Source organism: Phoenix dactylifera, unplaced genomic scaffold (genome assembly GCF_009389715.1).
Source record: "Phoenix dactylifera cultivar Barhee BC4 unplaced genomic scaffold, palm_55x_up_171113_PBpolish2nd_filt_p 000146F, whole genome shotgun sequence".
Taxonomy (NCBI): domain Eukaryota; kingdom Viridiplantae; phylum Streptophyta; class Magnoliopsida; order Arecales; family Arecaceae; genus Phoenix; species Phoenix dactylifera.
The window spans coordinates 600,720-628,399 of record NW_024067700.1 but is presented as its reverse complement, the minus strand read 5'-3'; the positions used below and the strand labels follow the sequence as shown (position 1 = coordinate 628,399).

The 27,680-nt window shown below is 36.9% G+C and overlaps 1 protein-coding gene across 2 annotated transcripts; it reads left to right on the top strand.

Annotated features, from left to right (window-relative positions):
* The first annotated feature begins 1,297 nt into the window (after positions 1 to 1,297).
* LOC103705658 (crossover junction endonuclease MUS81) lies at positions 1,298 to 23,708 on the top strand. Of its 2 annotated transcripts, none has more exons than XM_017842385.3 (15): positions 1,298 to 1,712; positions 1,800 to 1,891; positions 2,031 to 2,109; positions 2,183 to 2,269; positions 2,365 to 2,490; positions 5,787 to 6,024; positions 10,011 to 10,107; positions 10,227 to 10,342; positions 10,505 to 10,647; positions 18,145 to 18,202; positions 19,621 to 19,779; positions 21,190 to 21,269; positions 22,566 to 22,803; positions 23,083 to 23,169; positions 23,407 to 23,708. In XM_017842385.3, exons 1-15 carry the CDS (start codon positions 1,522 to 1,524, stop codon positions 23,506 to 23,508), a joined length of 1,893 nt encoding a protein of 630 aa, XP_017697874.2. In that variant the 5' UTR covers positions 1,298 to 1,521; the 3' UTR covers positions 23,509 to 23,708. The 2 variants fall into 2 exon arrangements, with proteins under 2 accessions (XP_017697874.2, XP_038972876.1); XM_039116948.1 differs by having other exon boundaries at positions 1,300 to 1,712; positions 10,239 to 10,342.
* Positions 23,709 to 27,680: the final 3,972 nt, after the last annotated feature.

Below are 27,680 nucleotides of genomic sequence, written 5' to 3'. Positions count from 1 at the left end.
GACCTGTTTAATAATTATGTCGGATTATTACCCTACCTATTTAATCTATTTAAAATCTATTTAACCTATCTAAAACTACTTAACTCATTTTTGACCCGTTTAACGACCCGCTTAACTTATTTAACTTGTTTAAATCTATTTAATCCGTTAAAAACTATCTAACCCGTTTAACCTAACTTAATCTATTTAACAAATGAGTTATGTGGATCAGGTTGGGTTACATATTTAATAAATAAGTTAGATTCAGTTTTGAAATTTTGACCTATTTAAAAAATAGGTTGGGTTTGGGTTGACGAATTTTTGACCTAATCCACATCCAATCCATATCTGACTCGACCCAACTCGATTGCCACCCCTACCCTCAACCAAGATGAAGTTAGCTCTCAGAGTGTGTCGAGCAGAGCTAATACCATCCCAAGTAGCCCTTAGCTCCACTCCTGAAACTTAGGTGTCGAAGATCAGTTTACCGCTAGCTGGGACGAGTCTGAAGTTTGAGCCTCTAATCACAAATCCTGCTCTACCTTGCTACCACCATCTATTACACAGTCGTCAAAGTTGATCTTGAGAAAACTCGGGGGTGGGGATGAGTGGATGGACTCAACACAGTAACAAGTGGCATTTGAGATGCTGCAAGAGATGAACTGTGTTGAAGATTAACTCGAGATAAATTATGTTGAAGATTAACTAAACATAGTTTTGGTTCAAGCTCAAAACTTGAGAATAGGTTAAAAAAAGAATTCCAATATGCTCTATATTCACTCACGCAGATGTAGTTGTTTGTATAGGCTCACATAAAGCAAAAACGAGTCACATGCGATGTATTGACCATACTAATCATGTCACATATTACTGTGAGAAAGGTAAGCATGGATGTTAGTTTTTTTTCTTTCTTTATTAAGATCATGAGAGGCTAGTTTTCTATCTTTCAATATGATACCCACCTCGCATGTTGAGGATTGACTCCATTTTGGAATCGAAACCCTAGTTCTTTGCCATCCAAGCAAATGATTGTTGGTGCATGCAAGAACCAGTTGCTTCACAAATTCGACTACTTTTATCATTATTATCATATATGATCAGCACACACGTGTAGGTTAGATGTGGCTTCGCCGCCGCGCCGCTGCTACCACCTTCTACTGCCATTATGCATTGATGCTATTATTATTATTTTGTGATAAGAGTTGATCAGGATCACGTGCCCGGTCCACCGTGCCTGACTAAAATGTTGCACACGGACCGGCTTTAGGCTGATAGCCACCGTGGAGGATCCGAATTGGGTCCTCCTCCGCCGCTCCCTTTTGAGTTCAAATTTCCGAAGCATCGGAAGCCAAGGAACGAAGAAATGGCGGGCTAACCGAATCGAGCTTTAGAAGCCCTCTCCATCCCGCCCCCCCAAATCGAAAACAAAGATTCTTCCTCCCCACGAATTCCCCTTCGAATCGAACGCCTCAAATCCTAGCATCCGTCCCTCCTCCAATTCCTCCCTCTTCCCTTTTTTCTTCCCCTCCACGGCTCGCTCCGATGGAGAACAAGCGGCCCGTCCGCTGCAGCGAGAACGAGGAGATCGCGCTGTACCTATGGGGAAAGCGGCAGGAGATGGCCGAGGGGAATGGGATATCGGAAAACCTCGACTTGACGCTCTCCAACGCGTATCGCAACATCTGCGGCGCCAAAACCCCGATCAAATCCCTAAAGGACCTATCTCAGATCAAGTAAGATTGCGAACTTTTTGAATACAAACGCTGTTCTAGTTATTTCTTTCGTTGTGAAAGATTCGTTGTTTTTTGGTTCGTGGATAGGGGTGTGGGGAAGTGGATTCTGAGGCTCATGCAAGGGTTTTTCCCCACGGATGACTCTGATGCATCCGGGACTAAAAATGTTGCACAAAAGGGTAGCTATTTTTTTTCCTCGTTTCTCTTCCAGTTATTTATGAATTTTTCTGGTGTTTGTATGGAAAGTTGTTTTTTTTTTTTTCACTTAGTTTTCTATCAAGTTCTCTTCTTTCGCATAAAAGAAGGATCTTTTGATAGGAAAGAAAGACAAAGGGCACAAACGTTATGTACCTCAGAAGAATTCTATAGCGTATGCCTTATTGATTACTCTTTACAGGTATGTGAAGCTTGTTTTTTTTCTATAATGTTTTACGCTTTTAATTTCTTGAAGCTATACTTTTATTTTCCAGGGCAATGGCGAGTGGGAGTAGTTATATGAAAAAGCAGGAACTCATTGATGCTGCTGAAGCAAGTGGGTTGTCTCGAACCGCAATCGCGTGAGTGGCTCTTCCTACTATTGACTGCTTATAATTCTTTTGGCCGCTTTTGAAGTGCAGCATGGATAGTTTGCTTACTAATTTTGTTTCAACAGGCCAGATAAGGGAAAAGGGAAACCTGGGCAATTTGGGTGTTCACCAAGGGACTGGTATACTGGATGGAGTTGCATGAAGACCTTGATATCAAAAGGATTGGTTGTGAAATCTAGCTGCCCAGCAAAGTAATATTCTGTTCTCTGTTCTTATTTATTACTGACGAGGACTAAAGAAAATCCATGGGGTTCATGGTACATTATGTAGAGACTGCTAATCTACTTGCACCTTAGTTTATGCCTTACATGGGAGGGATACTCATTGTGCTTTGATTTTAAAAACTATTGAAAGGGATAGATGATTTTTATTCTCTAGTTTTTATTTTTCTAGAATTAGGATGCGAGGAAGCTTGGCTGAAATTGTTTCGAGGGCGGGACTTGAACTAGGTCACCGGTACCCAATCCCCAGTGATTTTTACCAACTGAACCAGTTGGCACCCTCTACAATAAAGGTTTTATTATTTGGACACAAACTTGTTAAGTGACTCAATGTTAAATGAAGGTATAGTTTTATATATCACTTGTAGCCTCTTCAAGCTCTATACAAGTATTAAAACATGGTGGTATTGAACCAAAGCACATGGCTTCCTGCTTTTATGAATCTCTACAAATCTAAAATATCAGGCAGTTACTGTTGGCAATAAAAAAAGGATCAAGATGATGCCCATTTCTATTCTTTGCTCGAGGGTTATGGTATGCCTCATTTGAGAGTTTGAATGCCTTGCCTCCCTCCTTTGGCTTTTTAACTGTTAGATGTGAATCATGTGATACTGTTAGTTGTGAGTACTCAGCTACTAGGTTTAGAGTATAAATTAAGTAAATAAATTTAAACCTTGGTAAATCTGGACAACCATTAACGATAGTAATATTATTCTGAAAAAAAAGTAAACCAATAGTTGATAAAAAAGCTGATTCAGTAATGTCTGTTTCTGATTTCAAATTTGCATCATCCATCCTTTGCTAGTCACTTCTCCATGAGCTAAGGGCCAATATGCTCATTATTGAAAACTCAAAGCTATCTTCATTTTTACATGGTAATAATTGATTATCATGGTATTACCATGGAATATGGTCAATATTCTGACAAATTGAGGATGAATAATTGAAAATTTCTGTTTTATGTAATTTCATAAATATTCTAGCTGAATTTTATGATTTATTTGAGCCAGTTATCATTATGTTTTTCTCCTATAGCTGCGGTTTATTGAACTAGTTGAATTATTCTTGTTCAAATTTACGTTTCACCATTTGTTCAGTTAAGTGGGTGAGGAAGGAGAGGGTCTGCCCTCATTCAAGCTCTTTAACAATCCTCTTATTCCCCCACTTGGCATATGAATGTTTGCTTATCAACTGCCATAGTGCCTTCTCTACACTGTCTCTCTTAGTTCATTCTTCATTTTATTTAGAGTGCTAAAGGGACGAACAAGCTTGGATGAGTTTTTACTTCATTTTCTATGGACTTGGAACCATGCTTGAAATCTATATTCATTTGATTTTCAATTTGCTCGATATTTTTCTTTGCAAGGTTGGAATATACTTGTATGGAATCACATTGACCAACAATTGTGCAAGTGGCACCTTATCTGAATATGCAAAGTAAATGGATTAATGTGGATGATAATTAGGGCAGATTGTCTAGTAGACTAATTACAATAAGAATTCACTTATGTTCCATTGGGGACATGTTGCTACATGTTCATTCCATACAGGGTTTTCACAAAAATTTTGAGTGGTCCTCTATTTCTCAAGTTATAAAATATTAGCTTCAGGTCATGGCTTGGTCTGCACAGCCATGTTTAAGTATTTTTCAGTTGGGATGCTACCATTGCTGAAGTCTCATTTAGTGCCAATAAAACATTATTGGGTATTCCTATCTTGTCCTAGTTGCAAAATATCTGTTTCAAAAGCATTTTTTGGCCTTGCCTTGAGCCAAAAAACATTCAGTGATGTTGTTTTTGTTTTTTTCATAACTTTGGAGTGACATGGGGTTATAGTAGAGCTTAGCATGTTATATTAAATAGTTCCAAGAAACCAACACATAGGAGATACTAAAATATTATTTTAGAAGTTTCTTGGCATTTTTTACTTGAAATGTTACCAGCATCTTGTGTTATGACTATGTTAGCATTCTTTATCTTATCAATGGCTGCAGTCACATTCATTATTTAGTACTGATAAATATGTTGAAATATATTGTGCCTTAACTTGAAGTATAGGATTTACTTGTAACAGTGCACATCCAGGCCATTAATAAAAATGTCTCAAGTGGTCCCAGCAACTTGTGGTGGGCTGCAAGATAGTGCTTTGGTGCACTCTTATCTATCTGGCACAGCCAATTTCAATTCACTAGATGCTATCGTTGTTTCAGGGATTACAAGGAAACAGGGAATCTCTTGATGAATATAACAACAATCCTAGAGAATACTGTCTTTTCTAGTGCATTTTCTTTTGTTGGTGGATGTACAGATCTTGTATGTAAGGAATTTGAAGCTTTTGTGTTGATCACAGGTCATGACCCGTGCTTTAATATCATTATTCAGTGCTGCAGTTAATAAATATTTTGATTAGGATCATTGCTACTGTCTAAAATTGCAGGACTGAGACTCAGTTGCGCATGTTGCCACTGCAGGGATGCATTCATATTTGTATTCTTTTGTGCAAAATTTTGTGTAATAGAGATCTTGGATGCAAGGAATTTGAAGCTTTTGTGTTGATCACAGGTCATGACCTGTGCTTTAATACCATTATTTAGTGCTGCAGTTAATAAATATTTTGATTAGGATCATCGCTACTGTATAAAATTGCAGGACTGAGACTCAGTTGCGCATGTTGCCACTGCAGGGATGCATTCATATTTGTATTCTCTGTGTAAAATCATGTGTAGTTCTGAATGGCCATAGGCAACATAAGTAAAGCATATAGTTACCGTAGAATTCATATTTCATGGATTCAAAGTTCCTTAGTTGTGCAGGAAAAAACATTCATGATCATGATAACAGATGCTGTTCTGAATACTATATCTTGGTTTGCCACAGTAGCAGTAGCAGTGGCGGTAACTCCCTCCATTTTATGACAAATTTAGACTGCCTAGAAATATACATACTTGAAAGTAGACATTGCTGCATAGTCTATTATATGTGGAAAACATGATGTTTCATGCTGCAAAACAAGTGCTTGTTGAACAAATCACTATTGATATATTTCTAATAGCATTATGTATCAATTATCGTTTCTGACTTTTGGTAACCTTGAAAAAAATTCTGTAATAGAAAATTTTATTACTTATCTATAATCTTTGGTGGCTACTTATTTATGTTCTAATTGAACAGAGTTTTACTAATCCTATTGGTTGCTTGTCTTCTAATAACAACTTATCTGATTCGGGTATTCTTATGTTTAAGAATGCATTACCTACTTTTGTGTAGGTACATGGTAACTCAAGAAGGGCAAGAAACTGCACGCGAGTGCCTCTTGCGATCTGGATTAGCTGATCCTTCTGAACCCTTGACTCTGACTTCTGGATCCCACATTTCCCTTATTGGAGAGAGTTTGTCACAGCAAGAGTTCGGTGGAGCTGCTTCTGCTCATGAATTAATGTCACATTCAGCAGATTTGGGCTGTCAATTGGAATTAAACAATATTCCAAGTAAGGTTGCAGACAGGGTAAGACTCGCCTTATGTAAATGCTTACATTACTTTCCATATATTTGTCAGACACTGCTCTTCTATAAACAATAGGTTTGCATCCTAGTTTACTGTTTTGATGTGTAATTAAAACAGAATTGGCTCTTCTGAATAACTCAGTGCATCATTTTCTATATAGTTATTATCTTCCTAGTTGTATTGTGCCAATTTTTTGTTCTTCTCAGAATTCTATATAAGGGATCATATATGATTATTTTCTCAAGATATTTTGGCACAACATTTAGTATGATCAATCAAAAAACTTCGCTTGACCCTGAATACTCTATGCAATATGTAATTTTTGTGTTGTCTCTTCTCACTCAGTTTGATGAAACATATTACTGGACTTTAACTAAATTGTTTTCTACCGAGTTAGTTCTATCAATACTTCATGGTATGGGACTTTGCAAGTATTAAGTTTTGCCTGATTAACTGGATTTTACGGCAGATTTTGACTGTTGTCTGCTGAACAGTTCATATCTCAAAGAGTGTGAGAAATCATTTCTATTGCACATGAATTAAAGTGTTGATCAGCATGGCACAGTGTGTACCATGCCAATGCCTTGCTGCATGCGGCACTGGCATGGTGCCAGCTGTGTGTCAGTGCTTGGCACACACAAGCAGAGCAGCATGCTAGTGTGTGCCTGCTTATGCCATGAACGGACACTGCATGATGCCCCATGGTACATATGGAGCTAGAACCAAGCAGGCACAACACTGGCAGACAATATTTTAATCTTTGTTATGATGATTACAATTTCATGCTTTTAAGACAGTAAATGCTCTTTGTTTCCTTTTTCTAAAGGAATTTGGTTTATGGCTGGAGGGAGCTTTATTGTATGCTATGTTTTGTTGATGCTGAAGATTAGCTTTTCCTTCCACGGCTCTTTTATGAGCACATGCGACATACAGTATCTTGCTTCTGTGATTTCATCAGTCCTAAGCGTTGTTAGTTGTAGCCTTGTCCTGATATATTTGAAGCTGGGCAATGGTCCCCTGCAACACAAGTTGGAGGAATTTTCTACAGTTTGGATTAATGGCAGATTTTGATAGGCAACCAAATTGTGGGCGAAATTCTCTTTCCAAACCAACCAACCTTTGCAATTTGGATGAGGACCAGAGTTGCACAGCTATTGAGTTCTGCCACTTACCTCAATTGCATGAATTTCCTATATTGAAGTTGTAGAGGATTCAAAAACCTGAACCTAGGAGAGCAAATTCCTCCATTTGTTGTCGATGGAATGCAGAGTTTGAACTTAACCACTGGGAGCAATTATTCGATATTTATTAAGGTAGTGCATTTTGTTGTCTGGTTATACTTTCTTTATGATATGCTGTATATAGCGGGACCTATAGTTTGAAGCAGGGTCGGCGGAACTGGTACAGGACATCGTACTGGTTCTCCTACGGTACGAGTCGGTACGGGCCCGTGTCGTGCCGTGCCGTGCCTGTACTGACAGAGGAGAGGGCGACACAGACGGTGGGAGAGAGGAAAAGAGAGAGAGAGAGAGAAGGGGGAGAGAGGAGGCCGACACCTGGGCGGGAGGCGAGGTTGCGGCCGGTTTTTCTGTTTCGTTCACTGATTACAAAAAAAATCACGATTTTTAAGTGATGTCGACTTGCTAAAAATTGCGATTTTTTTTAACGGTCGGACCCCTGTTTCATTCGACACAGGAGAATTGGCTGCGACCTCGCCTCCTGCCCAGACGCCGGCCTCCGCCGAAGTTTGCCACCCTCCGCCGGCTTCCCTCCCTCTCCCTCTCCCTCCCTATCCCGCTCGCTCTCTCTTTTCTTCTCTTTCCTTCTCTTTCTCCACCTCCGGTAACAGTTTTCGTTTCCGTTGTCGGAACCATATCGATGAGCCGCTGGTACGACTCGGAATGGCCGGAACCGTCCGATTCAGGATGGTTCTGCCGATCCTAGTTTGAAGCCTTATATCATTTGTTGTGAGAAGGTAAAGAAAGAGAGAAGCAGGTGGAAATTCGGATGCCACTGGAAACATGATATGAAGTTTTAGTGGTGCTATATCACATTTTAAGTGGAACTTGGGATCCGATACATGGACATAGTGGGAGGATGCCAGTAAGCAAGCACATGGGCATCCTTCAACATATCCTTCCAGGTGGATCATTCAACCATACATGGAATGTCTAATTGATACTATAGCATGTCACCTGGAGATCGATGCTGAAATTGTCACATTTTGTATTTCTGCTTTGTGTTTTCCAACAAACAATTTCCTTGCTTAGCTTGTCTGGATCAACTAATTGAGCAAAAACAGGCTTATCATAATAGATCTATGACTTGTTGCCAAAATTGTATTGCTTGGGCCTTGGGGTATTGTTATGAGTTGAGAGATGGATGAAGATAGCTTCTTGGTTTTATGTGGGTACTGGTATAGGAATCTTCTTGTAACATAATTACGAATTATGCAATTCCAAAAATTTCAACAAGAATTTGAAATGATTGTAGTATGTGCTCTGATAATTATCTGATATTTTTAATTTTTGACATTTAAGAAAACTTGTTACAAAAACTTCATCTTATGTAGTAAGAAACATAAAATTCTTCCATGATGATCTGAATATATTTCTATATCTACTGCTAGTTTCTACTGTCTGCCATGCAGAAGGAAGGATATGAAACTTTTTTCTGTCTTGAAAAATATGGATACTTAACACTGAATTCCTCGAAGTGCACACTTGAAGGTTGGGAATTCTTTCTTGGGGCTGGTACATCTTTTCTTAATCCATAACAGTGTGCATGACCACACTGTTATGACCATGTTTCTTGATATAAAATCCTTTTTCTGTTTGAAGCATCTGGAAAACAGAGGCCATTGCTTGGTGCAATGGTAAAAGCTTGGGCTGACTAGTGCAATGCCATGGTTTGAGTCCTGGGGCAGTCACTGTGTAAAAAAATGTCCAAGGTTATGTTTGTTCTTAGTTTGTCCCTTCCAGGACCCTGAGTTGTTGGGAACATACCTGGGTAATGACTTTTTTTAAACAAGTGAAAACATAGGTGACATTACACGCGCAAACTTTTAACTTGAATGGAATTGTAAACATGGCACATGCCCTTACTTCTTGCGGACAACAGAGAACTGGCTTTCTGCTTCTTTCTTAACCTTTAAAGCTTTAAATAAGAGCAGCTGTACTAATATTTGTTCAGTGATTTTCTTTTCTTTTTTTCTTTTTTGATATAAAGTTGTTTCTTTAAAACATTTATGAGTAGAGAGTCAGATTGCATAAATGGGTTGAATATCTAGTTGAATAGCACTGAAACCAGTTAGTTGGGTCATGTATTGATGGTTATGCTAATGAGTGAGTGTGTTTGGTGGTGCTTTTTTTTGGTGGATTAGAACTGGTGGTTCAAGCATTAACCTTTGTTACAGATCAGCTTTTGAAGATTTTAAACATTGAGTTTCTATTGTAATGTATTACTGGTGTCCTTTTCTCTTTGACCGATCTTCAAAACCTGATTTTTCTCCCATCAATAACAGCACCGTTGAAATTGCAACTTTGTGACATTTGCACTAATTCTTCTTCTTGAGTTCAACTACTTCATCAGTTAAAAAACATGCAGACTGACATGTTTCTGAAGGGAGTGGCATCCCCTTGTATTCTCTAGTGATGAATGAGGTTTTAGATGGTTGCATCTCCGTCCATTTTAAAAGTTCTGCAAATAAGCATGTTGGGCCGGTCTAGTTTTATCCTTTTCCATTAGATTGCTGCAGTGGTTAAGATTTGAAAACTTAGATTTGTTATTTACCAAAAAAAGTTTAGATTTGTTTTCTTGGTGGTTTTGCATGGTATTGAGTATAATTTTGTGTTATTGCTTGTAAGGTGCTATGGTCCTTTATGAAAGTTACATTTAGCAGGCATTACAAGCCTTGGTTAATTTTGTTCTGTAAAACAATGGGACCTGGTAAATGTGTTTTCATCACTTTGACCTACATTTTACAGAACTTCCAAAGTGTTCAAATTGATTCTTCGGATTCTGAGTCTTCCGAACTTGCTGAGAAGGCTTGTTTTCCAACACTGACTGCCTGCACGTCTAAAGGTATGCACATTCTCCTGACAATTTTTCAGAAACAATCCCGAGTATTTCTGTAAGAGGTGCTATTTCCTTTAATGAGATGTAGCTTTTTATGATTTTTTTTTAAAATTCATTTTCGGTAGTATGTGATGCAGAGAATAGGACAAAATCTAGTTCCAGTGGCATGCCCATTTGCGCACTTCCATTTTCTGCAGAGTCAGCTCCGGACTCGTTCCATCTGCGGCCTTGCACTTCATCGGTATATTGTCTTTGCACATAACACAAAAACTGGTTGCTTTTTCTGTCATCTTGGATTAAAGTAGCCAAAGAGCTACCATTTTATAAGGAGTGCTAGTTATTAAAATTTCTAAAGAGCTTGATATTGAAAATTAATGAAGACAACTTATTATTGACTGCTCAGGATATACCAGTGAACGAAACATCTGATGATGATGATATGGAAGGAGATATTGAAGCTCTTGCAATGCCACCCTGTGAATTTGGGGAGAGATTTGAGGACACCTATGATGTTATCTTGATACTGGATGATCGTGAAAATTTTGGGTCGGTATACCAAATTAAAAAAAAGTATATTTTGTTGATATAACAATTAGTTTATTTTTCATCCTATTTATTTCATGATAGAATATTGCTTTACGTTTTTGTCGATGCAATATTTTGTGATGTTTGGCAGATAGATTGTCACACCTCATTCTACTAGCACGAGTGGGCATGTGACAGACTGTCGCACACCTTATAGGGTTTGACCTATAGGATATCCAAGGCCTACGTGAGATATTAAATGTTCTGGATAGATCTTGCATAATATTAGGTAGTGGTAACATTAAAGCACTTAAAAAAGTTTAAAATATTAAAAGTTTCATAACCAACATAAATCCAATAGACATTGTCTCTATACTTGATCAAATGTCAATACATAACATTTTTTTCAAAAAGGAAAATTCCTAGATCTTAACTCTCTTGCTGTGAGCCACATAATCCCGTCCGTGCTATTCTTCAGTATCTGAAAAGAATAAAAGAAATAAATAGTGAACCAGTTACCCAATATCTGTACATCTCTAGTTCGATCAAGTGTATAACATGCAATACAACATAAATATGGATAGCATTTCCAAAGAAATAAATGCAACATTTAGGCAAGAGTTTCATAAACAACATATAAATAATCAGAATAAATTTACCTTCCAAAAATACTAGTGCAAAAATAAAATAAAACTTTTATTCCGCTAGTGAAGGAAATTTTTTTTGAAAAATCTACCATTTGCCCCATGACATGGCCCATATGAGTCTGCTCTTGAAATATAATTGGCCTAAGATTGGCATGCTGGCAATCAGCCCTGACTAGCTAGGCCTGAAAGGAACTAGCTCTAAATCATATCAACATGCCAGTGATCAACATCGACTAGCTAGTTCCAAAAGAAGTTTACTCGTAAAAATACAATATGCCAATGATTAACATATGCTAGCGGTCAGCCTTGACTAACTAGGCTCGAAAGGAACTAGTTCTAAATCACATGAACATGCTAGTGATCAGCCTCGATTGGGTAGGCCCAAATTATAGTCAGACCAGAGAATGATCAAAAGTTATAATATATCAATTTCACGCGGCATTCCAAGCATTCATGGATTTTCAACTTTTTGCCGTAAAAAAGTTTCACAACATGCTATGTCAATAAATCAATAATTTTTAAATCACATTTTCATCATAAAAATCTAACCAATGTACACAAAGTGGTCTTCTATGCTTGATGCATGTTTTAAAATTTATTTTTCATGCATGGTGATTTAAATTTTTTTTAAACTTTATGGAAAACTATGTATTAAATACAGGTATGTATATATATGTACCAATCTAGGTATGAGATGCAAAAAGAGTTTTATAAGTGAAAAATGTGAATGCACCTATAAAGCTTTAGAGTGTAGAGATCCTTACAGATTGAATTCATGAAGCTTAGAAATACTTCCGACAAGACTATGCATGACCTACATAGAACATACCAATAATTAAGTTTTCTGAAAGCTTCTAAAGTATAACATAGTTTCCCTTTAATTCTAGCATAGGATGGCATCCTCTTAGGTTGTGGGATCCATCCAAATCTCCACAATCTAGGATCCTCCCATATCAGGGTTTGTGACACCAAATCTGCGAATTGTAGAGCCAAGATTTGGATACAAACCCCCGAACCCATTGTAGCCCCTAGGGGTATCATTTATCCTCTGATTCAAGGAGAGACTCGATGCGAGAAAAGGAGGGGGTTCGTCATTACCTTGGGTGTTGGGGATGTCCCCTAAGCCAGATGCTCCTCTAAATTAGGATATCCTAGTCTCCTCCTGATCTGAGAGAGAGAGAGATTGGGTTAGAGAGAAAGAGAGAGAGAAGAGGGGAGAAAGAGATTAGATAGAGAGAGATAGAAAGACTAATAAGGAGACTGAGAGTGGAGGAGAGAGTGATAGAGAGTATGAGATCGAGAGAGGGACTAAAAGAGAGAGTGGGAGAAAGATAGGTTGAGTGAGAGATAGAGAGAGGGAGAGAGATGGAGAGCCTTGGCTTACTGACTGAGCCAGGCTTACGTGGGCTGTAGGTTGGGCTGACGAGGTAACAAAGGTGGCAGTGTCCTCCGCAAAACAGAGGCAACATAGTGCGGCCACGAACAATGGAGATAGGCTATGACCTATCACCTGTTTAGTTGTTATCTCAGCAGCCGGACAAGACTGAGGCATTGGAGGGGAAGTAGGACCCTCAAGTATTGATAGATGGCGATGCTAGCCATATCATCCATCTCAATGTTCAGGACAATCGACAACTATGTGATCCCATTGGCCACACTCGAAACATACCCTAGAGAACTAGTGGCAGCCCTTCTCAACATGAAAACCCTTGCACCTGCCGCACCAAGGTCCTTTCTCTTGTTGAGTCCCGCCATTCCTTCTAAAGGGTCCTGTCTCTAAGGTTGGTCACCTGAAGGTTGACCTTCCTGCTATCCACTAGGTTTGGGCCTCTTCTTTAGGATGCGATCCCTTGCTTTCTCAACATTTTTCGCTTGCTGCTCCAACAACTTTGCCTTGTTCACAACTTCCCTGCAAGTAGTTAGATCTATTGGCCATAAACTAGTCCCGACTTCTGGCCTCAATCCTCTCTCAAATCTCCTAGCCTTTGTTGCTTTAGTGGTCACCAGATCTGGGGCAAAGCGGGATAGATCTTTGAATTTGGCTTCATGCCAGGTCATCGTAATGTTGCCCTGGGTCAGCTTGATAAACTCCTTCGCCTTTCGGTATCCAAGGCTCTTAAAGTAGTACATATCTCAGAATTTTAGACGAAATATGCTCCAATGGAATAAGCTCTGAGTTGTTCTCATGTTGCTGTTGATGGCCTCCCACCAGTCGTAGGCTTGTGGGTGGTGAAGTAAACCCTCTCTTAGTCCTTGCAAATCATGGTTGCGAAAGTCTTCTCTATCTTCTTCAGCCAATTTAGGGCCTTAGTAGGTTTAGAAGATCCCTTGAAGATGGGTGTCGCCATCTTTTTAAACTTGGCTATTCCTTTCTTTGTTCTCGATGGTTGGCCAAGCTTGGTCTTTGGTTGCCTTAAATGCTGTATCTGCTGCAAAAAACCTATCAGTGCTTGAATATAATTGGCTACATAACCTTGGTTCCATATAACTCCACTAGCTCTTTGACTGTTGCCGGCAATGTTGAGGGTGTCACCTTGCTGGCGAGCAGAACTAACCCCTTATCTACCTTCCCCTTTTATTGATGAGCTATCAACTATTCGAGAGGTAGAAGGGGTACGCGTGGTGCTTACTACTCGGGAGGTGCTCGTAGTGAAATGGGTGTTGGCTGCTCGGGATCCCTCAGCAAAATCAGCCAATTTTCAGGTCTTAGGTCGGGCCATCTCAACCTATATCCACAAGAAAATATCAGATTTGATGTTATTAATAAATTAAACAGTCTTTAATACTTGGAGTTTTTAGTACTTAGAATGAGTGTAGGCGTGTCTAATGGACGGACGTATTATTTATTATATGAAAAAATATAGGTGTGTAAACTATGTTATTTTAGTAATTAAATAATTTGATTTGGTTACCCTATGGGTGCTAATGTTACTGAATGTAGATTGATATGGCATGAGGAAGTGGACATGAGCGTGCTAGGAGATCTACCTTATTGCTAATGGTTCCATTGGCTGGGAGTCTTCAAATAAGCAGGTCCATACCCCATCCTCATCGGCCGGTGGCATGCACCAACGGGAGAATTCCAACAACCCTGCTGGTAATGCCCAAAGGACAGGGGCACCTAGGGAACCTAAAATCCACCTTAGATCACAAGTTAGCTCCTTTTAGCATGTGCAAGCACTAGCTGGGACAATGCAACAATGATGTGTTGGCAGTACTGATTCGGGTGGATCCTAGATTGTGGAGCTTTGGGTGGGTCCCACAGCCTAAAGGGATCCATCATATGCCAGAATTAAAGTAAAACTTTGGTGAACTTTAGAAGCTTTTAGGAAACCTAATTATTGGTATGTTCTGTGTAGGTCATGCATAGCCTCCTCAGAAGAATGTCTCTGCTTCGTGTACTCAATCTATAAGGATGTCTACACTCGAGAGCTTTGTAGGTGCATTCATATTTTAATTTATAATTTTTTGCATCTAATACCTGGATGGGTATGTATATATTTTTTACTTGTATTTAATGCATAGCTTCCATAAAGTTAAAAAAAGTTTTAAATCACCATGCTTGAAGAATAAATTTCACAAAATGGATCAAGCGTAGAAGACCACTTTGTGTACACTGGTCAGATTTTCATGATGGAAATATGATTTAAGAATTATTGATTTATTGACATAGCATGTTTTGAGACTTTTTATGGCAAAAAAAATGAAAAATCCTGAATGCTTGGAATACCACATTATGTTGCTAAAGCAACTGGCGTGAAATTGATATATTATAATCTTTGGTTGCTCTTTTGTTTGAATATGATTTAGGCCTAGGCAGTCGAAGCTGATTGCTAGTATGCTCATGTGATTTAGAACTAGTACCTGGCGGGTCTAGCTAGTCAGGGCAGATTGCTGGCATATGCCGATCACTAGCATATGTTGATCACTAGCATATCATATTTTCAGGAGCTAGTCTCTTTCGGGACTAGCCAGTTAGGGTTGATCTTTGACAATACCGATCTTGGGCATATTATATTTTAGGAGCTAGTCTTATTTGGGCCTTGTCACTGGGTGAATTGTGGTCTTAGTTGCCAAGACTAAGAAAAGGCAAAATGGTGGATTTTTCAAAAAGAATTTTCTTCACTAGCTACATAAAAGTTTTATTTTATTTCTGTACTGCTACTTTTGGCAGGTAAATTTATTTCGATTATTTATATGTTGCATGTGAAACTTTTTTCCAAAAGTTGCATTTATATCCTTGGAAATGCTATCTATATTTATGTTGCATTGCATGTTATATGCTTGATCCAACTAGAGGTGTAGAGGTACTTACAGTGTTGCTAGCTTACTATTTAATTTTTTATTTTTTTTCACATGCTGAAGAATAGCATGAACAAGATTATGTGGCTGAGAGAAGGAGAGTTAGGGCCTAGGAATTTTTCTATTTTGAAAAAATATGTATTGACATTTGATCAAGTCTAAATGACTGTTGGATCATTGTGGCTATGGAACATTTAATATTTTAAAATTTTCTAAAGCATATGGAAAATTTAATATGCCTTGCATATTTTGTGGGATTTGTAATAACTTAGGACCTCACCCAAAAAGGCTTGCTGCGATTTATCTTTTGGGTTCTTTGGCCTTATATAAGTACCCAAGATCTACCCAATGCATAGCCGATTTGAGACTAAATACATGCCCATATGGATCCTCATACACTCTCTCTGTTTAAGCTTTGACATCCTTGCTAGGCTAAGGATCCAAATCCATTCAAATCCAATCACAAATACCACAAATCTGATTACAAACATCATGATTGGCCCATGGTCAACCCAATTGGGCTTGTGCTGTAGTGTCCTCTAGTCCACATGGACTATTGGCTGGGTCGATTTTGATACTATCAATAACAACCTAGGATCTCATCTAAAAAAGCGAGCCGAAAGGTATTATTTGGGTTTTTTGGCCCTGTGTAAGTATTCAAGATCTACTAGGTGCATAGCTGATGTGAGACTAAAGATAAGCCTACACAGTCCGCACATAGAAATACACATGTGCATCAATAATCATAGTCTATTTTTTGTCAAAATTTTTTGTCCAAGTATAAATCTCACGATATCGCATCATGGTATGACATGTTCAAATAATTATCACACTTGGTATTGGAGCATGGAAAATTGTAAAGGTAGCAAAATCATCTTGACCCGATAACCCGTCCCAACTTACCCTATTTATGTTGGGTTTGCATCAAGGGCTTTTTTGGTTTGGGTCGCATGTAAGTTAAATTTTTTAAGCTGAATATTAAACAGGTCAGATATGGGTCAAAGCTTTGATGTGACTTGAGTTATGAGGGTAGAGTCCTATTTGGTCGGGAAGGTTTAACTCTGATTGAGTAATGTCCTTGGATAATGATATTTTGAGTTGGTTTTTTTTTTAGTGCTAATTATTCAAATCATCTTAAAAAGAGTCACTAAAAATTCTAAGGACGGGCTGAACATTATAGATTGGGTCCATTAGGGATTGAGCCTTGCTAAATAGATTAGTTATGAGTCAAAAGGGTCAAGTTGGGTCATTGCCGTTGGCTGCTGGTGGGTATGGTTTGAGGGGTCTTGATCTGATATCATGTCAAGTTAGGTATGCATCGTGGGTTTATATGTTGTCCAAACATGACCCTACTCAAACCCAACCCAGCCCATCCTTTCCTACCCTAGTAAATCTCTAATGCTGTATCTCGATCAGATTTATTCATCTTGAATTTATTTATGTTATTGTGCTTGATGTGGTTATCGCTTTTAAAAGTAGTAGGAAAAGCACTGGAATGAATGTATGTTCACCCTTGTATCTTGTCATTTATAAGTGAAACTTTGTCTCTATTAACTCTTCTACATGTGGTCATATCTTTACAGCGAGAAGATCTACTAACATAGTTGGGACTTGGTGTGGCAAGATAAGAGGAAAAAAGCAGCTAATTGAAATGCAAGACTCACAAAGAGAATGAGAAGAGACATCGAAATTTACAACTTAACATCTTTACAATGGCTGAGCATCATTTGTTTTTGTAGTTGTAGAATCCCTGGAACCTAGCTTGAAAGAAGTTTATTAATATCTTCATGGAGAGGAGTTTTATAATCTTAGAAATAAAAATAGTAAAGAATTCTATTCTGATTTGTTTTTTGAAATTGGTTAGAATGCAGTAGCATCTTTTAATGGGTTAATGAATAAGAAATAAGTTTATGCGGCGAAAGGGTTGCATCATCTACCAGTTGAACTGTTGAAGAACTAACTCATTGAAATCTTCATATATCACTATTATAAAACTGACCCAAGCGCCCTTAAGTTTTGTTAACACTTATTATGTTGGAGTAAGTCTTAACAATTCTGCTTGTGGCTGTAGCTGCGATTGTGCTAACATTGAAACCAGTACTCAAAATAGACTCCATAGGTTGTTTTTGACCAAGATCATGTTCATGTCCTTGTAACTTTCGAAAATTATGTGATGATAACCTCTTCATGTACAATTCACTTTGTTAAGTTGGTTATTTTTAGCTTCGGTGCTCCTTGTTGTTTGGTAGATTTGCTTTCTTGAGGCTGAAATCCAGCTAAATTCCTGCAGCTAAAAATTATCCCAGTATTGGAGTTATCTCAAGTTAGAGTTCACTCTGTTCTCCATCTTCAATTTTTGCATTGGACTTTGATATTTGCTTCTTAGTTTAACTTGTTCTTGCCCCCTCTTGTTAGAACCATGTTGATGTAAACATATGAAATGGTTGCATTTATAGCTCAAGATGAAACAGGACATATATGAACTAATAGCTTGAGGTTTCCATGGAACTTTTAATTAGTGTGCAATTGCCAATTAAGCCAAGGTTCACCCTTTCTCTTTATGTTGTAGGTCCCGCTCAAGAAAAGTTGTTGATAATATACGCTCTCAATTCAATATCTTAGTAGAGGTCAGTATTTTACGAGTTCCATGGGTGATCTATTCTGTGACTTCATTCACTAAAATCTGAAATTTGATACTGGTCTTGCTCTTACAAATGTTTTCTTGTGCCAGATATTTGATTGCATGTTTAAATATATTTCTTTTTTGAATCATCCGGATATCTACTTCTAATGCCGACAACTGATATAACAATGTAAATTGTGACAAATGACTAAGACACAGAAAGTCAGGTTAATAAACTAAGCGAAGCCTTTCGCCTTAGGGATCAAGTAGGTCTTGTTTGTTCAGGTTTTGGCTTCAGGACGTGGAGGTGGATGAAGAACTTAGAGCTGAAAATGGTTTAGGCCGCTTCCCTACCCAAGCCTGGCCTGAATATTTTTTGGGCTTTGGGCTAGATTAGGCTTGAAAACTTTTGGAAAATCCTGGTCTAAGCCCAACTTGAGCCCAGACCCAGGCCCCAATAGAACCCGATTAGGTCAGCCCGAATATCGATTTGGGCTAAAAATTGGGATGGGCCTGGACCCGATTGAAGCCTAATCTTTCAATCTTTCATTCTGTTGCTTCACGCTTTTTTGTTGAAATATGGTAGCTTCACGTTAGCAACCATCTGATGATTAGAAACATGTTTACCAGAAAAGCAAATTGATAGCACAATTGGAAATAATATTCCTATTTTCTAAGTAGTCCATAAATAAGTACCCGAGTTCGGGCTGGGTCCGGGCCTGAGTTCGGGCTCCGTTTCAGGCCTTGTCTGGGCTTAGGCTCGGGCCGGGCTAATGATATGCACAAGCCTGGCCTGAAAAACATATAGGCTCTATATTTAAGCCTAAACACAGTCCATAATCTTTCGAGCCTAGCCCGTAGCTTGATCTGAATTTGCCCGGCTTGGGCCCAATTTCAGCCCTAGAAGACCTGAATTGACTATGAGAATAGATCAGGAAATATACCTAAGTTGATCTGGTTGAATAATTAGACTCAAAAACCAACATTTTGTGAAGTCTGATTGGATTAGCGTTGGGTGATTTAATGTGCCTATAACTATTTCTACTTGTATTTTGTTGGGTATGATCTGGTTGGGTGCAATTTTACAAGCACTAGACCTCCCGCCAGTTCTAGATTCTTAGTTATAATCCAAATCGTGTCTGGATTTAGAATGAAAATAAGTATTAGCCTGCAAGGCTTAACTCACCAATTTATCTGCCTTTTGACTGCTAAATTTTGTTTCATTTTTTATGCCAATGCAATCTTTTCTCTTTGCTTATAACTTTAGCAATGATTTACATGTTAAATTATTTATTTGAGTTTGTCGCTTGCCTATTGGATATTTGATCTATGCATGGATTTTGAAATCGTAATCTGCTTTTCATACTTTAAACACTTCCAGCAATTAACTTGTAGAGCATTGATGCGTGGCATTTTACCCAGGTTAGACGCTTGCCTATTGGAGATGGAATTTGGATTGTTCGACATAGACATTCTAATAATGAGTATGTTCTTGACTTTATCGTCGAAAGGAAAAAAGTTGATGATTTATGCAGTTCAATCAAGGACAACCGGTATAGAGATCAGAAACTGAGGCTACAGGTACTGGTTATCATCTGTATGAGGTATCCTCTAGTGACACAAGTTGGCATTTGATATTTTTTATTTTTTTGCTCAAATTGATTTTATGTCTATCGTTCTGGGTTTATATGGATTTTACTCGTGATGTAATTTTCTATGTCAATTTCTTATTGTGTTGAAAGTTATTTATAGTTTTCCCCTAATTTGGATTAGGTTATATGGTGGATGAAGTGGGAATTTGCCTTTGGGATTTTGTAGAACTGCCAAATACCTTAAAGTCAACCCTATTACATAGTGACATGTTCGGGTGAAGGTGGTATATTAAGTAGTTACCTAGTAAACATTTTCTTTCTTTAATTTTAAGGAAAGTTGAAAAATTATGCATATTCCTAATAGCTTTGGTGGCACACCATTGTGAAGAAGATAAGATTGACAATATATGTAGGTGCATGCTTGCAATCTCTAATTTTAGTAGGTGTTAAAGACAGATTTGATGTAGTACATATACTTGAAGGCTGTTCACTTTGAGAGTTTTGCTTTTTGATAAGATTTGAGGGCTGAATGAGACTCACATTTGATATGTCAAACCTGGATAGATGGGCCAAAGCTTGTTACTTACGTTTATATTTAGTCAATTAGTAATAGAACTATTTACTTATTTCTTGATCAACAATCAATTTTTTTATAATATATGATCCTCTCTTTAACAACTAATATTGGTTTCTAGCCTTATTATGTATTAACTTTGTGAGTATGAATTGAAACATCTGATCAAAAACTTGTTCGGGTCATGCATGTGATCATGTACTCATTTGCAAGTTTAGGGCCAAGTTTGATAAAGTTAAATCAGATCAGACTCTGGCTATGACTTGCTGGCCGGTCTAGTAGTCTAGTTTGGGGTACAAGATGCTGCAAAGTAACCTTGCCCACATAACTTATCAAATTTACATTGCTCACTATACCATGGAATGTTTGTAAACTAATTTATTCACCAGTGCTTTGCATATTTTGCTGTTTGTCTTTGGAACAATTACTAATTTTTTGCCTTATCCATTTCATGTTTCTGCCTATGATGGTGCCGGAAATATGCAAGCAATAAAAGTTGCCACTTTTCCAAGATTTTTTATCTATTTAGGAAGTAAAGTGATGAAGATGCAATATTATTTCTGTCTTAGATATCTTTCAGGATGGCATGGATATGTTGCCTTTATATCAGTATGAATACTTCTGTCTATGACTGCATCATTTTCTGGCCACCAAAATGTTCATTTAAGTGAGGAGGATAATCTGCATGAGAAAAATCACTTAAGTGTTATGTGCCGAGGAACAGATACGCCTTTAATTTCATTTCTACGCTTTTGTGGGGTTGCCATCACTGGATTATACCGTTATGGAGTTTTTTAATGCATTTTTATGTTTGTAATTTCATAGAGATGTGGACTACAAAAGCTGATATATCTGGTCGAAGGTGATCCAAATTCTCAGGAAGCTGCCGAAAGCATCAAAACAGCGTGTGTACTATTTTATAATTGTTCTGTTGTTATATGTCTTAGTTCTTATTACTTGCAGACAACTTTCCAACAAAGCAAATGCTCTTTTTCCTTTTCATGATTTATTTGATTTGAGCTCACATCACCGAGTTGCAAATGCTTTTGTTAACCAGGTTGTAAGCTGGTACATTTTTAGTAGGAAATGCATAATCAAGGAATAAACTAGCAATATCAATGTCATCTGTGGGTCTCCTTTTAATTAATGTTTTGTCTTATTATCTCTGCTAGCTGACTTCTTTTTGTAGTTTAATTTTGCGCGGCCCTTTGACAATATTTTAGAACTTTTATGATGCTTTCAGCATTTGAAGCTGTTTATTATTTATATTTTGGCGAGCAATATTTCTAATTTCTATTGTCAATTTATTGCTGCCTTTATCTTTTAGTGTGATAATTTTCTGCATTATCAGATTGAAGCATCAAGAATTCACTTTGTACAGTTTCAAATGATGAACTAGAAAAAAAAGTAATATATTTCAAAAATTTGTGATACACTTTAAACAGACTCAGATAGTACTTACTGATATAACATAGATGATGTCAGATTGTTTGGTGCTCTTAAACCTAGCTCAAGCAGATCCTTTTAGTCTTCAACATATTGAATATTTTAACCTTTTTTTACATAAAAAAAGAATATTTTAACCTTTTTTTCTTTAGACATGCTTCACAAAATGCCATCTATGGTGACCTAGAAATTCTGAAAACATCAAAAAGTAGCTATCAGAATACTAGGGAGGTTAATCTTTTTTTAGTTTAGTCTTGTGAGCATAGTTATTGAGACCAGTATGCATAACACATGGTCCAATAAACATCATCATGCATCAAACTAAGTATCTTAGGCCACAAAAGAAATTTTCCTTACAGTTGCTAAGGTTCGTTGTTCTTAAACCTTCATGGACCTGAGTCAATATCATCCATGCTATAAGATTTGTTTGTATTGTCATAAATAGTTTATTCTGGTCAGAGATGCAATGACTACAAAAGGTATTGCATCCTTTTAGATTTAGGTTGTGTTCTTTATGAAAGATGCAATTTGTTTACCTGTTTTGGAGGGGAATTTGAATCACTATGGAACATAAGATGGTATCAATTTTCTTGTCCACCATTTTGACAACTTATGGAACCATATATCATGAATATATAGTCTACCTCTCTTTAAGATCTTCATTTGGTGTATTGTAAATACCTCATGAGTATAGTCGTCTTATAGGTTGTACTTGTTATCTTTTTTCTTAATGTCAATTAAATCCATATTTTCAGTTGTTTCACCACAGAGATTTTGGAAGGGTTTGACGTGCAGAGGACTGTTGGCTTCGTCGACACTGTCAAGAAATATGGTTATCTTACGAAATCAATAACTCAGTATTACAGCACACACTTTTCCAGGGAGAATACCAAGAACTCTAAAGTCTGCCCCTCTTACAATGAGTTTGTTAAGAGGTGTCAAGATCTTGAGAAAATGACCATGAGTGATGTATTTGCCCTCCAACTCATGCAGGTGATTATGCTGTAACTAATGCACCAAACAACCTACCTCATAATATGCAGCATAAGTACTACTCATTGTTACCTGGTCCTTACCACATCCTCTCCCTCTATAGCAAGAGGGGAGATTGGCTGTCCTTTTCCCCCCAAATATTTAGTTTTTCTGCGATCGGAGTTGATCTTTTCTTCTTTTCTTGTATTATCTACTTATTCTTCTTGAGTGCTATTTAACGCTGTTTATATCCTTTTCCATCATAAAATGCTGTTTATATCTAGTGATACCAAATTTCAGGTTCCGCAAGTAACAGAAGAGGTTGCCCTGGCTGTTGTCGACCTCTATCCAACTGTTTTATCGCTGGCTCGAGCATACTCTCTGCTTGTGGGTACCCTCTTCTATCGCTACTTTTGATCTCTTTGTGGATTTTAAACCTCTTAAGATTGCTAAGATGTTGTGTCAATGCCTTGTCTGTAAGCTCAATGCTTTTACTATGTATGCTGCATATCACCTTTCCAGCTTCTGTAGGTATAATTTTCTTTGGAAGGTACCAACATTGTTTATAGTTATCGATAGTTTCATTGTCTTGTCAATAATAATATGCTGATGGTAATGCTGAAGGAGGGGGACATACGTGCTCAGGAGGAGATGTTGAAGAACCAAAGCAAAATGATTAGTGCAAGTGCTAGCAGGAACATCTTCAAGCTGGTCTGGGGTTCTTGATAAGTTCACACCTTCCAATGGGTTAAACGTTTGCTGCTCAAATCAGGACAGCTACTAACAACAGTCAGCGTTCTTAAAACCTTTTACATTCTTTTGCATGTAGCAAGAAGTGCTGATTGATGTATGCTGACTTTTTTGTAAAAAAGAAATGTTGTAAGTAATCATCAGTGATATGGCAATCGGGCTTCTTTATTCTGTAACTATTTAGAATTTGCTGACTAGGGTTTGCAGCAAGAGAAGCAGCAAGGACTAGGGGTTTTGGCTGCAGGGTTTAAAATCTTGAGTGCTGATAGCTTCTCACTGGCAAAACATGATTCATTTCGAAACAACATAGAGGTTGCTAGTCGTATTAGGGTAGAGTTCCTTGTAAATCTGTTCTTAGTTAGCTAACACGAGCTATAGTAGTTGAGCTTGTTTCTTCTAGCTAGACCTGCTTATTCATCGGATAACAATTGCAAAGGGCCTGCAATGATATTATTTTTTTTTGGGTAAAACTGGATTTATTTATGCAAACTATAGAAAATACATTATGTGAATTAGAAAACATAAATGAGAAAATTCAGATGGAATATTTGACACAGCAATCCATAAAGTAGTACTCTAGCAATCATGTGTTGATGAATGGGAGCTAGTTTCTGTATTTGGTGGATTTGATAACCATCTAACTATTGTCAAAGTGTCTTCTTCGAGAATTTTACGAGTTGCTAGCAGATGTTTTATTGCATGCACCAGTCCTCATGCAGTATGTAATTTAGCCATCGAAACCATCATTTCAAAAAGTCTGACTTCACCTACTGCTACTAGTGCACCACTTATACTTCTAATAGCAAAGCTAATGTTAGGGTCTCTTGCACAAGCTTGGCCCTTTATTTGTCAGCTGATCCATTAAGCCCGTTCCTACCATTTAGGCCTATGCTTTCGCACGGTTAATAAGTTGGTCGCTGTACATAGCTTTACAGGGCTGCAGGCGGCTTGGATTGGATCAAGGATGGACACAACCCAATGCCAACCCACATTTGAATGAGGTCCAAAAATTGAATTCAAATCTAATCCAATTTCTTTGAGAATGGATCGGATTGGGTACTGAATTAACTTTATAAATTCATTGGATTTTCAGTTTAAATCAGGTCAAAGTAACCCAAATATAAACCATGATAAATATATAATATATCACAAACTTATTATACAACAGGATAGTAACAAGTAAAATATAGATATAGGAAACATATCCTACATAAGATTTGATTGATAACCACAACCATTATGATTAGGATTATAAGCTATTTATATTATAAAAATAAAACTAAATTCATATATTCGAGGAAGGTTTGAGATACTTATTGTCCAAATTTTGAATTGTTTCTAGTTCGTTTAGGTTTGGATAGGAATTTATTAATCCAAATCCAATTCATATTCAAATTGGGTCATGTTTTCAAATCCAAGTCTAGTCCACATAATTTTAATTTAAGGTGGGTCGGATGAATTTTTGGTGGGTTTCACATTGATAGTAGGCTATAGTTTGCTTTATGTACAGTTTGGTGCACACTAGTAAACCTAAAAACTATAAAAGTTGGGTAATAACTATGTGAAAACTTTTTTAGTCTTGAAATATGCTTCTCCTAAAATGGCCCTATGGTAATACAACCCTCTTCCTAGAATGCCCCTATAATATCTAACATATATTTTTTCTCCAAAAATACTTCTCAAAATTCTTCTATATTTCCTATGATAACTAAACTATACTTTTCCTCCTAGAATACTTCTCAAAATACTCCTATATTCCTAAAATATGTGAAACTGATCTATTAAGTACTTTTAAACTTCTAAAATCCATCAAGCTACTCAATTTAGTACTTTCTTCACTCCCCTTCTCTCATGCAAGTGTATATAATCATTGATTTGGAATTTTGGATGTCATATCTACTCCACAACTATTTAAAATTCATCCCAGATTGGAAATCATGCCTACAGTAAACAAGGGAATTTCTTTTTAATAGATCTTGTATTTTTTATTTTTTACTATATAAGTTGTCTTGGGCGCTAAAAGTAGAAGCATAAGGTTTAGAGTCCTGTGCCTCGGGTTGCTAGAATGACCATTAGACAGGTTAAATGGTAGCCACAATAAGTGGTGATATGAATTTTACTTGGTCATTATAGTTTTTTTACAATGTAAAAAATAAAAGGATATAATGATAATATACCGTTACTATCATTGTTTTTGCAATTATTTTTATTACCAAAATTTATCATATATATTGTCATATTTTTAAGAAAATTTATATTTTATATATTTGATTATTTTAAATTATTATATATTATTTTTGTATTGACTAACAAGTCAATCTCTTCCAAATAACCAATCTACTTGAAAGGAGAATGGCGAGTCAGGATTCCGAGTTAAATGGAGGATGCACAAAACTGATTAGAAGCCTCTTTTTTCGACATAGCCATTCAAAACTTTCTACTAATTCCAAAATCCAATGATACCCATCTAATGCACATATATCTTGCCTCTAATACACATACCTCTCTAGCCAATGATCAAATCGGTAAGAAAAATAGTAAGGCATGGGTAAAAAGAAAAGCTTTGATGAAATGTCAAGTTGATGATGAGTCTAAAAATGAGGGCAATTTGTTATAATCCAAGGAAAATTGATGATGCCATAATGTAAAGTATCATCTTTTTAAACCCAAGGACAAAGTAGCATGATGGCTCCATGTTTAAAAGATTTCTCAGTTGCTAGATATGGGTTCAAAATGATATCTAACAGTGTTTGATAGAATGCTCTAATGGAATGTTCTAATCAATGAATCAAGATGTATGCAAGGCGCGTAAGCAATTGTTGTTTCTCAGAATATATGTAGAAATTTGTAGCTGACAACTTAGATTTGTAAGATTATTATTAGATGATTTATAATTTGCAAGTATCGATAATATTTTTTAGCAAAATTAAAGAGAGTTAGAGCAATATGATTTTCAAATTCTAGGTAAGATTATTCATCATTACTATTTTTTTTCCGATCTGCATGACTGAATTCATATTAAGGTCAAATGACCTTAGCTTACCAAATATGCATTCTTCTCCATTTGGGAGAGCTCCAGGGTTTGATCTTTGGTGTTGGCATCCTCACCATATTTGTCAGAAAAGGTAAAAATGAATTTATGTCAATAACTTTTCACAACATCTTGCTTGTAAGATGTAGCTTGATATAAAATAGAAGGTTATATTCTGCATGGCCATCAAAAATTCTTTGGACTTTATTTTATATTAGCTGGTTATAATTTTATGAAACATTTGTCAAGAAAATAATTTACTTGTATTTGTTGTATAATAGCAGAAAAAAAAGAACATAATTTATTTTCTTATAAAATTAACTCCTACCATAGGATCGTCACATTGATCCACTTAAAATTGTTTTACTATTCTCTTGATCAAACTTTTTTTAGAATATTTTTCTTGGATAAAACTTGAAATTATTTTTAAAATCATACAAGTACAAATATTGAGTGCATATTAGACATACTACAAGCATATAAAGCACATACTTTTCCACACATTTTCTCTGAAACAATAATGCTTAATATTTAAATCTATTTCTTAGATTTTGATATTATATAATAAATCATCAAATTTTGTGCCACCATTGCCATGCCCCGGCCCAATGGCTCAAGTTGAATATGTGACAGATAGCCGAATATCCATAGGAATTAACCCTATATGACATGCAAGGCCTGCTTTTTGATTTACACATATTCATATTATTTCAAACTCTGGCAATAGTAGAAACAAATAATCCTCCAAACCTAATCTTTACTCTTCCCTAGTATTCAAATTCTATTCTGATTCCGATTAGAGGAAATGGCTACTCTAATTCCCATTTCAATGTGAACTAAACACACCCTTGGAGATGGACCCGACGCACTAATGCCTTGAGTTGGTTAGACCCATGGAAAAGGTTGCATGCAAATGGTTAATGATGTTGTGCTAGATTGTAATTAGTCTTTGTATTCGTATTTGGAATTGGACTTGTTTGGATCCTCGATACAAAAGCTAGCTTAAAAGTTCAACACTTTTCCTCTTTAATCGAGAGAGGTTGCCCCCGTGCATCCAAAACTAATATATTATGTAGAAAAAGCTTTTCTGAACAAGTGTATACTTTCTTAGGACCCA

Excerpts from the sequence above, each read along its gene's own strand:
- LOC103705658 (XM_017842385.3), top strand. The coding sequence starts at position 1,522 with ATGGAGAACAAGCGGCCCGTCCGCTGCAGCGAGAACGAGGAGATCGCG. Across the intron at positions 1,892-2,030 it reads TAAAAATGTTGCACAAAAGG|GAAAGAAAGACAAAGGGCAC; the intron begins GTAGCTATTTTT and ends ATCTTTTGATAG. Across the intron at positions 19,780-21,189 it reads ATCAGAAACTGAGGCTACAG|AGATGTGGACTACAAAAGCT; the intron begins GTACTGGTTATC and ends GTAATTTCATAG.